Source organism: Capricornis sumatraensis, chromosome 2 (assembly GCF_032405125.1).
Source record: "Capricornis sumatraensis isolate serow.1 chromosome 2, serow.2, whole genome shotgun sequence".
Lineage (NCBI taxonomy): Eukaryota > Metazoa > Chordata > Mammalia > Artiodactyla > Bovidae > Capricornis > Capricornis sumatraensis.
Window position 1 is genome coordinate 74,976,787 of NC_091070.1, and position 14,905 is coordinate 74,991,691.

Here is a 14,905-nt window from a genome sequence, read left to right on the forward strand (position 1 = left end):
ATGCTGAGAAAGATTGAGGGCAGGAGGAGAAGGGGACTGCAGAGGATGAGATAGTTGGGTGGCATCACCAACTCAATGGACATGAATTTGGGTAGGCTCCAGTAGTTGGTGATGGACAGGGAGGCCTGATGTGCTGCAGTTCATGGGGTCACAAAGAGTTGGACATGACTGAGTGACTGAACTGAACTGAACTGATTCTCCACTGCAGACCTTAATGTTATTTCTAATTTTTCTTTAGGAAATATTTTTCATTAATGCCCCTTGTAACTTAACTGTGAACTTATCTAGTTCCAATATCCTAAACAAATTTTCTTTTTTTTACTGAAGCATAGTTGATAGTTTTTTGTGTTTTAGGTATACAGCAAAGTGGTTAAAGTGAAAGTGAAGTCACTCAGTTGTGTCTGACTCTTTGCGACCCCATGGACTGTAGTCCACCAGAATCCTAGGTCCATGGAATTTTCCAGGCAAGAGTACTGGAGTGGGTTGCCGTTTCCTTCTCCAGGGGATCTCCCCGACCCAGGGATTGAACCTGGGTCTCCCACGTTGCAGGCAGACGCTTTACTGTTTGAGCCACCAGGGAAGCAAAGTGGTTAATTCATGTATATATATATGTAATGCTCTCTTTTTATATATATTCTTTTTCAGATTCTTTTCCATTAGAAATTATTAAAAGATATTAAGTATAGTTGGCTTTTCTATAGAATAGTTCCTTGCTATTTGTCTATTTTATATATAGTAGCATGTATATGTTTTTACTTGACTTGAGATTCTTAGTCATAAGTAGGGAAAATTTTGAAGTTTAGTTATCTATCTCTAAAGTATCTTCTAAGCCACCTCATGCAAAGAGTTGACTCATTGGAAAAGACTTTAATGCTGGGAGGGATTGGGGGCAGAAAAAGGGGACGACAGAGGATGAGATGGCTGGATGGCATCACTGACTCGATGGACGTGAATCTGAGTGAACTCCAGGAGTTGGTGATGGACAGGGAGGCCTGGCGTGCTGTGATTCATGGGGTCGCAGAGTCGGACACGACTGAGTGACTGAACTGAAACAGATTGAATTTATTTTCTCTTTATCAGTGTATGAATATAACTTTTTCTTCATAGCCTCATCCATGATTTCATCAATGTTTAAACTTTTGAAATTAGTTAGTACAGAATAGCACTCAACGCAATCTTAGTAACATTTCTTTGATTATTAGTGAGAATTTTACTTTTTTAGGACTATCAGCTGTTAGGACATCTTCTGTGTCAGTAGTCTTATATTTTTTTCTCATTTTAAAATTGGTATACCACACTTCTTTATCTATCTGGAGGAACTAATTTCATAATAGAAATATTAGTCATCTGTCTGATATTTTATAACGTATTTTTCAGTGTGCTTTCAGTTTTTATTTTATTGTGCTTATATTTCAATATAAGAGATCTCTATGTAGAAAGTGAAAGTGAAGTCTCATAGTTGTGTCTGACTCTTTGCAACCCTGTGGACTGTAGCCACCAGGTTCCTCCGTCCGTGGGATTTTCCAGGCAAGAATATTGGAGTCTGTTGCCATTTCATTCTCCAGGGGATCTTCCTGACTCAGGGATGGAACTTGGGTCTCCCGATTTGCAGGCAGACTCTTTACCATCTGAGCCACCAGGGAATCTCCATCTACATGTAGATATTTATACAAAACTAGATATATATCTGTATCTAAGTATATAAGAACTGAATATTGTGAATATGTATTTCCTTCCTCATTTGTTAATTAGAGATATTCTTTGAATGAATTTTCTATCTTAAACATTTGCTTAAATATTGTTTTTCTCTCTTTTGGTTTGTTGCCCGTTTAGATGTTTAAATATCCTTTTGAAACTTTCTTGAGTTTATGATGAGAGGCAATAATCTATGTATTTACAAGTTTATCTGTCATACCAACAGCATTGACTGACTAATTCACCCTCTCCACATTGATGTGATTTGATTCTCAATAGTCTCTTGAGGTCACTCTAAGTTTATTCTGGCCCTCTCCTTCCATTCTTTACATTAAGGCTTTTATAACTGTCTGAAAGCAGAACTATGATAAAGCTGGAGCTGAATATTCCCCCAGATTTTCTACTGCTCTTGGGTAAAAAGCAAAATTCTTATCATGGATCCAAGATTTCATCCTGTTTGGCCTATTTCTCCAGCCTGATCTCAGTCATTCACATTCTTGCTTTTGTGTCTCAGGGTCTTTGCATACGGCCTTTCCAAAGCGGTGACTCCTATTTTGCAGAGCCTGAATAAGCATGATGGTGATGTGTCATTTTGTTATCATAGCCCTCTGATATTTCCTTCAAATTAATTGTCAGAGATGTACCTATAATTAAAGTTACTTAATACCAATATCTACCTGTATCTACCCATCTAGATCTAGCCTGTAAAGTTTCAAAAGTCAGAATTACTGTTTCACCTCAGAACTTGACATTGGACTTAGAATATAGTGGATACTCATTAGGACATCAGTTACACTCATTAGTTGTGTTACTTGAAAAAATAAATCCATGATATTTTCATAACATATTAATGGCTGTTAGTGAAGATTTTTTTTCTTCATAAAACTGAATTTGATAAAAGCTTAAATCTGTTTCTTTAAATATTGACATTTGATAAATTCTTTGGTTATTTTGTTTCTGGATTTTAGGCATCATCAGAAAAAGCCAATGTATGAAAGAAATGACTCTTCGGTGTCTGAATTTGTTTTCCTGGGTCTTTCTACCTCTAGACCAGTGCAGCATTTCCTCCTTGCCTTCTCTACAGTGTTTTATGTAACAGTTGTTCTAGGGAATCTCCTTGTTGTGTTTGCAGTGACCTTTGACCCTCATCTGCATTCCCCCATGTACTTCCTTTTAGCCAACCTCTCATTTATTGATTTGCGTCTTTCTACTTTAACAGTGCCTAAGATGATCTCTGACCTGTACTCTGGGCACAAAACCATATCCTTCCAGGGGTGTGTCACCCAGATATTTATCCTTCACACCCTGGGTGGATCTGAGATGGTGCTGCTCACTGCCATGGCCTTAGACCGCTATGTGGCCATATGTAAGCCCCTGCACTATCTGACCATCATGAGCCCTCGGGTGTGCCTTTTGCTTCTGTGTGGTGCTTGGGCTATTGGCCTCATTCACTCAGTGGTCCAGTTGGCTTTTGTGATCCATTTGCCTTTCTGTGGTCCTAATGAAATTGACAGCTTTTACTGTGACCTTCCTTGGTTTATCAAACTTGCCTGCACAGATTCCTACAGAATGGAATTCATGGTCACTGCCAACAGTGGGTTCATATCCATGGGCACTTTCTTCTTACTGATTATGTCCTATGTTTTCATTCTGATCACTGTATGGAAATGCTCTTCAGATGGTTTGGGCAAGGCCCTCTCTACTCTGTCAGCACACATCACTGTGGTGGTTTTGTTCTTTGGACCCTGCATCTTTGTTTACATGTGGCCATTTCCCACGGTGCCAGTGGATAAGTTTCTTGCCATTTTAGACTTTCTGGTTACACCCATCCTGAATCCTGCCATTTACACACTGAGGAACAAAGACATGAAGATGGCTATGAAGAGACTGAGTTGTCAGCTTTTGAGTTTGAAGATCTCTTAAGTAACTCATGGGTGCACAAGTTACTTTAGACAACTTCATGTAATACAAATGGTTAAATAAACATAAAATTTGGGGCTCTTTTTTTCTGAACTTAAGCTGGATTAAAACTCAGCATTCAAAAGACTATGATCATGACATCTGGTCCCATCACTTCATGGTGAAAAGATGAAACAACGCAAACAGTGACAATCTTTATTTTCTTGGGCCCCAAAATTACTGTGGACGGTGACTGCAGCCATGAAAGACATGTGCACCTTGGAAGAAAACCAATGTCCAACCAAGACAACATATAAAATCAGAGCCACTTTGCCGACAGCGGTCCATCTAGTCAAAGCTATGGTTGTTCCAGTAGTCATGTATGGATAAGTCATGTATTAGACCATAAAGAAAGCTGAATGCCGAAGATACAATGCTTTTGAACTGTGGTGTTGGAGAAGACCCTTGAGAGTCCCTTGGACTCCAAGGAGATCAAACCAGCCAGTACTAAAGTAAATCGGTCTCCTGAATATTCATTGGAAGGATTGATGCTGAAGCTGAAGTTACAATACTTTGGCCACTTGATGTGAAGAACTGACTAACTGAAAAAGACCCTGATGCTGGAAAAGATTGAAGACAGGAGGAGAAGGGGATGACAGAGGATGAGATGGTTGGAAGGCAACACTAACTCTATGGGCATGAGTTTGAGCATTCTCTGGGAGCTAGTGATGGACAGGGAAGCCTGGCATGCTGCCGTCCATGTGGTCACGGAGTCAGCCATGACAGAGCGACTGAACTTAACTGAACTGACCATTTTATAATATTTAGACTAGACCATTGGTTATGAGGTTACGTTCAATTATCTTGTTAAATCTCTAGATAATGATTTGTTTGTCAGCCAAATTGAAGTCCCAGGAAATATTTGGACAGTTTTGGAAAAGCAGTGATTATAGACTTAGTGTCTATTGAAAGTATGGCCTTATGCATCAGACTGCTTGTATTCAATTAATCAACTGAATTTTATTAATTCAATGAATTAATTAACATAGAACTAATATATGCAAACTTTTCAGAAAACTATGAAATATCTAACTCTCTTTAAAGTGCTAGATATGAATAACTACATTTATCTTTCTGAAAGACAAAAATATGTATGAGGGAGTATTTTTGGCCTGGAAATAAAAACAGACTGTGAGAAGTGGAGTAGAAGGAAAACAGAACAGATACTATAATAGAGATTGACAGTAGGAAGGAAAACAAAAAGGATAGCCTCATAAACAGTATATTTTATGAGTCTGAAATACACTTTGTTTGTCTCAATTCCAGTGGACTCAAATCATTCTCCAATTGACTTAGGACAGGGAAATTTATGTATGTGTTGATATTTCACAGTTTCTGAAACTGTGACTTAATTCATCAATGAATATTCCTCAAACATCAGAATGTGTTGATATGATCATGGCCTAGATGTTATTATTAATATACAACAACTATTCTTTCCAAATTGTCGCTGACTATTTTCTATAGTAACTCATCTTATCTAACTCTACCGTGTCTCAAAACATGGGTTTCAAATATGTGTTAGTGTGTATGGTCTGTGTAAATTATAAAACTTATTTAATTTATAGCTGGCTTTGACAACTAGAAGACTGAGCCAGTTCACTGTGAAGCTGTGAAAGGACACTATGTCCTGAGTATTTGTGATCCACAGTTCTTTCAGGATTATGCAATCAGTTTGTAATTTTATATTTTTCCTGTTCACAATTATTTCATTGCTTTGATTCATACTTTTAGTGGATTCTTGTTAGCTACATTAAATTAGGAAGTACAATATAAAGCCAGAACTCTGAGGAATTTGCCAATAGTATTTGAAAGTAGCAGGAGAGTGGAGAAGACTGAAGTTCTAAGCTCAAAAGTTCTGAAAGGCAATACTGAATTACCTGAATCTGTCAGGCTGAGGAGCTAAAGATCTATTAGAATCATAAGCCAAACCTGGAAGGGTTATATCCATGGCACAAGATCAAACCTGAAGTGTACCAAGTCTTCTAAAAACTACAATGCAGATTTGAATAAGGTCAGTACTTGATCAGATTGAAGGGATCATGCCTTAACATTTTATACCTCATAGAGGAAAGAGTAGATTATTTCTGAAGGAATTTATTACATCAGAGGTATATGATCTTTTATATACAATGTGTAAAATAGAAAAAAGTAACTATGGAATATGCAAGAAGTGGGAAAATGTGATTGATAATTAGAAGGAAGTGAGTAAAGAGAAGCAGACCAAATATGGCTCAATTTGTGAAATCAGAAAAGAGCATAAAATAATTGATATAGTTAAAGAGAGAGGCATTAAGGAGCTGAAAAACTGAAAAAAAAATTATACAGAAACAGAATATCTAAGAAAGAACCAATTGATTTTAGAAATGAAAAAAAATGTATAATATTATGAATTTAAGAAGGCTTAAAAATAGACTGGACACAGCAGAAGAAAAACATCAGTTGATTCAAGACAAATCAATAGATATTATCCAAAGTGAGTACAAATATATAAAAGAATAAGAATATCAGAATATATGTGCATATATACATACACATATGAAAATAGCAGTTATTTTATTTAAGATTTATCCCTGAGATTCTCTATTGGAAATTTGACAAACTACACAGGACCATGTCATGTTTAGAAAGTAATATGGAATTGGTAGTATATCTAGATCCATGGATTTCATATAAATGGATGTAAACTTGTATAACATTTTGAGGAAGATTTCTGAAGAAAAGTTTTGTTTTGTTTAATGTAGTAATGAATAATTTGCAAACTTTGAACATAATATAGTTCTTAAAAGCTATTTGAATACTTCAGGGAATTAAAAGATTGCTGATTCCAAAGTTACTTTTTGACCTACCTGTATGATGAACTGCCTAACCCATTTATGAATTAGAAGGGAAAAGCAAATTCTCCAAAGGTTGTTAATATAGACATCTTTGTGTTTAATATGTATCTTTTAAAGAATTTACATTATCACAAATGACTAAAACATGATATTGAGGGAACAAATCTCTCTCCAGATTATGATTATGATTCAACTTTCTTTCTGAATATGATTAGGAATACTTAATGATTACTTTTATAGATATGACTACAGAAGGTAATAGAATGTTAACTAATTAATAGAATAATTTATCATTTTTATAGATAAATATAGCAATATAATGCACTAACTTATTAAACTTTAGAGAAGTTCTATGTGAAATGCTCTTCCAAAAGAAATGCATAGAATGATAGAAAATTTTCAGATATGGTGTCAGTGTTGAAGTAACAAAAGAAGAGTAATAATTAATGTTAAAATTCTTATTAATTTAAAGTCATTATTGAGAACAATAAAAATAATACTTATAAAGACTGGCCAAATTTCCCAAACAAAAACTCATTTTGACAATTCTGGAATACTAAAGAATTGACACAAAACTTTCATCAAGAGATACACATGATTTCCATATGTGAATTGGGAAACTCTTCCCTGTCTTAAGTAACAGAATAGGTGTGGCTAATTTAAGGAACTCACAGAAGACTTTCTGATAATTTGAGATGATGAAATACCAACAGAAATCCACAGTCTCTCATCATACTCTCTTAATGGCATTTCTTTTTCTTTTTTTTTTTTTTACTTTATTTTACTTTACAATACTGTATTCGTTTTGCCATACATTGACATGAATCCACCACGGGTGTACATGCGTTCCCAAACATGAACCCCCTCCCACCTCCCTCCCCATAATATCTCTCTGGGTCATCACCGTGCACCAGCCCCAAAAATGCTGTATCCTGCATCGGACATAGACTGGCGATTCGATTCTTACATGATAGTATACATGTTACAATGCCATTCTCCCAAATCATCCCACCCTCTCCCTCTCCCTCTGAGTCCAAAAGTCCGTTATACACATCTGTGTCTTTTTTGCTGTCTTGCATACAAGGTCGTCATTGCCATCTTTCTAAATTCCATATATATGTGTTAGTATACTGTATTGGTGTTTTTCTTTCTGGCTTACTTCACTCTGTATAATCGGCTCCAGTTTCATCCATCTCATCAGAACTGATTCAAATGTATTCTTTTTAACGGCTGAGTAATACTCCATTGTGTATATGTACCACGGCTTTCTTATCCATTCATCTGCTGATGGACATCTAGGTTGCTTCCATGTCCTGGCTATTATAAACAGTGCTGTGGTGAACATTGGGGTACATGTGTCTCTGTCAATTCTGGTTTCCTCGGTGTGTATGCCCAGCAGTGGGATTGCTGGGTCATAAGGTAGTTCTATTTGCAATTTTTTAAGGAATCTCCACACTGTTCTCCATAGTGGCTGTACTAGTTTGCATTCCCACCAACAGTGTAAGAGGGTTCCCTTTTTTCCACACCCTCTCCAGCATTTATTGCTTGCAGATTTTTGGATCGCAGCCATTCTGACCGGTGTGAAGTGGTACCTCATTGTGGTTTTGATTTGCATTTCTCTAATAATGGGTGATGTTGAGCATCTTTTCATGTGTTTGTTAGCCATCCGTATGTCTTCTTTGGAGAAATGTATATTTAGTTCTTTGGCCCATTTTTTGATTGGGTCATTTATTTTTCTGGAATTGAGCTGCAGGAGTTGCTTGTATATTTGTGAGATTAGTTGTTTGTCAGTTGCTTCATTTGCTATTATTTTCTCCCATTCCGAGGGCTGTCTTTTCACTTTGCTTATATTATCCTTTTTTGTGCATAAGCTTTTAATTTTAATTAGATCCCATTTGTTTATTTTTGCTTTTATTTCCAGAATTCTGGTAGGTGGATCATAGAGGATCCTGCTGTGATTTATGTCAGAGAGTGTTTTGCCTATATTCTCCTCTAGGAGTTTTATAGTTTTTCTGGTCTTACATTTAGATCTTTAATCCATTTTGAGTGTATTTTTGTGTGCGGTGTTAGAAAGTGATCTAGTTTCATTCTTTTACAAGTGGTTGACCAGTTTTCCCAGCACCACTTGTTAAAGAGATTGTCTTTACTCCATTGTATATTCTTGCCTCCTTTGTCAAAGATAAGGTGTCCATATGTGTGTGGATTTATCTCTAGGCTTTCTATTTTGTTTCATTGATCTATATGTCTGTCTTTGTGCCAGTACCATACTGTCTTGATGACTGTGGCTTTGTAGTAGAGCCTGAAGTCAGGCAAGTTGATTCCCCCAGTTCCATTCTTCTTTCTCAAGATTGCTTTGGCTATTTGAGGTTTTTTGTATTTCCATACAAATCTTGAAATTATTTGTTCTACTTCTGTGAAAAATATGGCTGGTAGCTTGATAGGGATTGCATTGAATTTGTAAATTGCTTTGGGTAGTATACTCATTTTCACTATATTGATTCTTCCGATCCATGAACATGGTATATTTCTCCATCTATTAGTGTCCTCTTTGATTTCTTTCATCAGTGTTTTATAGTTTTCTATGTATAGGTCTTTAGTTTCTTTAGGTAGATATATTCCTAAGTATTTTATTCTTTTCATTGCAATGGTGAATGGAATTGTTTCCTTAATTTCTTTTTCTACTTTCTCATTATTAGTGTATAGGAATGCAAGGGATTTCTGTGTGTTGATTTTATATCCTGCAACTTTACTATATTCATTGATTAGCTCTAGTAATTTTCTGGTGGAGTCTTTAGGGTTTTCTATGTAGAGGATCATGTCGTCTGCAAACAGTGAGAGTTTCACCTCTTCTTTTCCAATTTGGATTCCTTTTATTTCTTTTTCTGCTCTGATTGCTGTGGCCAAAACTTCCAAAACTATGTTGAATAGTAGCGGAGAAAGTGGGCACTCTTGTCTTGTTCCTGACTTTAGGGGAAATGCTTTCAATTTTTCACCATTGAGGATAATGTTTGCTGTGGGTTTGTCATATATAGCTTTTATTATGTTGAGGTATGTTCCTTCTATTCCTGCTTTCTGGAGAGTTTTTATCATAAATGGGTGTTGAATTTTGTCAAAGGCCTTCTCTGCATCTATTGAGATAATCATATGGCTTTTATTTTTCAATTTGTTAATGTGGTGAATTACATTGATTGATTTGCGGATATTGAAGAATCCTTGCATCCCTGGGATAAAGCCCACTTGGTCATGGTGTAAAAATATGGAACGCTTCACGAATTTGTGTGTCATCCTTGTGCAGGGGCCATGCTAATCTTCTCTGTATTGTTCCAATTTTAGTATATGTGCTGCCGAAGCGAGCACCTTAATGGCATTTCCAATCTCTTTATTTCTGAAAGTATAAATGACTGGATTTAGTAGTGGTGTGATGATCACATAAAATATAGCAAGGAACTTGCCCACCCACATGGTGCTGAGTGGAAACAGATAGATTAAGATGCAGGCCCAAAGAATAACATGACCACTGTGATGTGGGTAGTGCAAGTGGAGAGAGCCTTGGATGCCCTGTCCATTGACTGATGGCAGACAGTAAGCAGAATATAAAAGTAAAAGATCAGCAAAGAATGAAGCAGATGGTGACCAAGTACCCCACTTGGGGTACCCCCAAGTACCCCCATTTATCAACATTTTGAAAATATCAGTGTCCATGCAAGCTAGCTTGATCACCAAATATCACAGGAAAAACTATCCAATTCTCTGGGTCCACAGAAAGGCAATTGTATAATTATAGGTAGTTGGCTTATTGAATGCCCAAAGCCCATGATCCATGGTGTCGTCACTAGCTGAATGCACATTTGTGTGTTCGTGATGCTAGAGTAATGGAGTGGCTTGTAGATGGCCGCATAATGGTCATAGGCCATGGACACAAGCAGCACCATCTCACCCTCCCACAAAAGAAAAGAGGAACAAAAGCAATCTGACGCATGCATGCCTTAAAGGAGACGGTCCTGTTTGCTCTGAGAAAGTTTGAGATCAGTTTAGGAGTAGTTACTGTTGAAAGACATAATCAATGAAAAAAAGATTGGCTAACAGGAAGTACATTGAGGAGTGGAGATGAAGGTCAGCAGTAATTAGGAAAACAAAGAAGATGCTGCCCAAAATGGTGATTAAATAAAGTGAAGAAAATATCACTAGGAAGAAGGCCTAGAGTTGTCATGAGTCACACAGCTGGGGAAAAATAAATTCAGACACCACAAATTGGTTATTTCTTCCATTTATTCACTTTATTCTAATTTTATCTGAAGAAAAGACATAAAAATATTTTTTCTGAATCAAGCAAATTTCTTATTTATTGGTGATGGAAGCATATCCTTACATAATCACTTTGGAAAAAAAATTGTGCTTTTCTTATAAAGCTCAATACTCACACATCCTATGGTCCAGCAATTTCAGTCTTATGTGTATGCTCGAGATAAATTCTTACAACTGTACATATGGAGATATTTATAATTATGCATATAAACAGGAAAATGGAATATTATTCAGAATCATAGCATATAAAGTACAACTATATAAAATGACAGATATATATCTTTTTGAGACACCATAATGAAGAAAAAAGAGGTTAGCATAATTTTTGTAAACAGCAATATAAAAATGCTGTATTCTGTAGGAACTTCTATATATAACTATCTATTAAAAATGATATAAGTAACTCCAACTGTAGGAGGCTAAGGATCAGGAAGTGTATGCACACATTATTAGCTGTATGATATTATTAACTGTTTAGGTCATATATTAGTCATGTTTTTATAGGTACAGTTTTATCATTGAATAAACAAGCATAAAAATTCAAAATGACCATTGAAAAAGATGTTAAATATACTATGAATCAAGAATTATGATCAATTCAATGCTGTGGGCCTGAGGTTTAGTCTGGGTTTACCCTCCCTGTTGTCTGTAACTGAAGCTATTGATGATACTGTTTTTGTTTAAGTCCACAGAGTTATCAGATACCAAGGATAAAAATAAAAATAGAATTAGAAAGCTATAGATGTAGGAGGGGCTTTTAATTTTCCAGTATGGTAAACAGAAATTTATTGAATATTTTCTTACTGAGAACTATAATCACTTTTGCGCACTTCAGTGAAAAAGAAATAGATTGTAGGTGGTGTATGTTATATCACAGAATAAAAGCGTATGCCTGACTTTTCACCTAATATTAACTTAATAGTCTGTCGATGCTATTTTAGAAAAATTAGAAATGGCAAAATATTGCTGCTATACAAAACTATATTAATATTACTGTTAAAATAATTACAGACTTGGATTACCATGATATTGAATGTTTTGCCTTGGAGATGAACAGAGATTATTGTCATTTTTGAGATTGCATCCAAGTACTGCATTTCAGACTCTTTTGTTGACCATGATAGCTACTCCATTTCTTCTGAGGGATTCCTGCCCGCAGTAGTAGATATAATGGTCATCTGAGTTAAATTCACCCATTATAGGGCACTGGAATGCAAAAGTAGGAAGTCAAGAAACACCTGGAGTAACAGGCAAATTTGGCCTTGGAATGCAGAATGAAGCAGGGGCAAAGACTAACAGAGTTTTGCCAGGAAAATACACTGGTCATAGCAAACACCCTCTTCCAAAAACACAAAAGAAGACTCTACACATGGACATCACCAGATGGTCAACACCAAAATCAGATTGATTATATTCTTTGCAGACAAAAATGGAGAAGCTCTATACAGTCAACAAAAACAAGACCAGGAGCTGACTGTGGCTCAGATCATGAATTCCTTATTAACAAATTCAGATTTAAATTGAAGAAAGTAGGGAAAACCGCTAGACCATTCAGGTATGACCTAAATCAAATCCCCTATGATTATACAGTGGAAGTGAGAAATAGAATTAAGGGCCTAGATCTGATAGATAGAGTGCCTGATGAACTATGGAATGAGGTTTGTGACATTGTACAGGAGACAGGGATCAAGACCATCTCCATGGAAAAGAAATGCAAAAAAGCAAAATGGCTGTCTGGGGAGGCCTTACGAATAGCTGTGAAAAGAAGAGAAGTGAAAACGAAAGGAGAAAAGGAAAGATATAAGCATCTGAATGCAGAGTTCCAAAGAATAGCAAGGAGAGATAAGAAAGCCTTCTTCAGTGATCAATGCAAAGAAATAGAGGAAAAGAACAGAATGGGAAAGACTAGAGATCTCTTCAAGAAAATTAGAGATACCAAGGGAATATTTCATGCAAAGATGGGCTCAATAAAGGACAGAAATGGTATGGACCTAACAGAAGCAGAAGATCTTAAGAAGAGGTGGCAAGAATACATAGAAGAACTGTACAAAAAAGATCTTCACTTCCTGGATCATCACGATGGTGTGATCACTCATCTAGAGCCAGAATGTGAAGTCAAGTGGGCCTTAGAAAGCATCACTATGAACAAAGCTAGTGGGGGTGATGGAATTCCAGTTGACCTATTTCAAATCCTGAAAGATGATGCTTTGAAAGTGCTGCACTCAATATGCCAGCAAATTTGGAAAACTCAGCAGTCGCCACAGGACTGGAAAAGGTCAGTTTTCATTCCAATCCCAAAGAAAGGCAATGCCAAAGAATGCTCAGACTACCACACAATTGCACTCATCCCACATGCTAGTAAAGTAATGCTCAAAATTCTCCAAGCCAGGCTTCAGCAATACGTGAACCATGAACTTCCAGATTTTCAATCTGGTTTTAGAAAAGGCAGAGGAACCAGAGGTCAAATTGCCAACATCCGCTGGATCATGGAAAAAGCAAAAGAGTTCCAGAAAAAACATCTATTTCTGCTTTGTTGACTATGCCAAAGCCTTTGACTGTGTGTATCACAATAAACTGTTGAAAATTCTGAAAGAGATGGGAATACCAGACCACCTGACCTGCCTCTGGAGAAACCTGTATGCAGGTCATGAAGCAACAGTTAGAACTGGACATGAAACAACAGACTGGTTCCAACTAGGAAAAGGGGTAGGTCAAGGCTGTATATTGTCACCCTGCTTATTTAACTTATATGCAGAGTACATTATGAGAAACTGGAAGAAACACAAGCTGGAATCAAGATTGCCAGGAGAAATATCAATAACCTTAGATATGCAGATGATAACACCCTTATGGCAAAAAGTGAGGAGGAACTAAAAAGCCTGTTGATGAAAGTAAAAGAGGAGAATGAAAAAGTTGGCTTAAAGCTCAACATTCAGAAAATGAAGATCATGGCATCTGGTCCCATCACTTCATGGGAAATAGGTGGGGAAACAGTGGAAACAGTGTTAAACTTTATTATTTTGGGCTCCAAAATCACTGCAGATGGTGACTGCAGCCATGAAATTAAAAGATGCTTACTCCTTGGAAGGAAAGTTATGACCAACCTAGATAGCATATTCAAAAGCAGAGACATTACTTTGCCGACTAAAGTCCGTCTAGTCAAGGCTATGGTTTTTCCAGTAGTCATGTACTGATGTGAGAGTTGGACTGTGAAGAAGGCTGAGCGCCAAAGAATTGATGCTTTTGAACTGTGGTGTTGGAGAAGACTCTTGAGAGTCCCTTGGACTGCAAGGAGATCCAACCAGTCCATCCTACAGGAGATCAGTCCTGGGTGTTCATTGGAAGGACTGATGCTGACTGAGGCTGAAATCCCAATACTTTGGCCACCTCATGTGAAGAGTTGACTCATTGTAAAAGACCCTGATGCTGGGAGGGATTGGGGGCAGGAGGAAAAGGGGAAGACAGAGGATGAGATGGCTGGATGGCATAACTGACTCGATGGACATGAATCTGAGTGAACCCCAGTGTTGATGATGGACAGGGAGGCCTGGCATGCTGCCATTCATGGGATCACAGAGTTGGACACAACTGAGAGACTCAACTGAACTGATAGTTGTAAAATCAAATGAGTTAGAGCAGAATTCACAAAATAATCAAAAGTTAGGAAAATTAAAAATAAGAATTGAAAAAATAATTTCATTTTATTCTTTGAACTGCTAATTTTAGGGCCATGGGAAAACTAAACCTCCCTGTTTCTTTGTATCTGCCTGTCAGTCTCTGAATGCCTCTCATATGACAGAAATTTTCATCCAAATTGTCTAAAATAATCTTCACAATAACCAAATAAAATAAGTTAAATATTCTTACTATTCTGAGCCTGGCTGTCAGTGCAATCCATTGGAGTTTCAGAGTGAGAAATAGCATGACTAAAATGTAATCCCAATATTTTCTGATGCCAGGCCTTCATCTGTGTTGTCATTCTTTCTCTCCTGTTCAGTTCCAAGAGTATAATTCCATTTCCAGGGTAACTATTAATTATTGTAGGCTTTGAGAGATTTCTCTCCATAATCTCTATCATATTCTTATCAGAGCTAAATTAATAACTGTCA

The 14,905-nt window shown here is 36.8% G+C and overlaps 1 protein-coding gene and 1 non-coding gene across 2 annotated transcripts; one reads left to right on the forward strand and one right to left on the reverse strand.

Moving 5' to 3' along the window:
- The first annotated feature begins 2,682 nt into the window (after positions 1–2,682).
- Positions 2,683–3,618, forward strand: LOC138072963 (olfactory receptor 4F15-like). Its single transcript, XM_068964322.1, has one exon. It carries the CDS (start codon positions 2,683–2,685, stop codon positions 3,616–3,618), a length of 936 nt encoding a protein of 311 aa, XP_068820423.1.
- Positions 3,619–9,741: 6,123 nt separating this feature from the next.
- LOC138074627 (U6 spliceosomal RNA) lies at positions 9,742–9,848 on the reverse strand. The gene has a single exon (XR_011144460.1). It is a non-coding gene; the product is annotated as a U6 spliceosomal RNA (small nuclear RNA).
- Positions 9,849–14,905: the final 5,057 nt, after the last annotated feature.

What these genes read in the sequence shown, in the direction of transcription:
- LOC138072963 (XM_068964322.1), top strand. Translation starts at nt 2,683, where the DNA reads ATGTATGAAAGAAATGACTCTTCGGTGTCTGAATTTGTTTTCCTGGGT.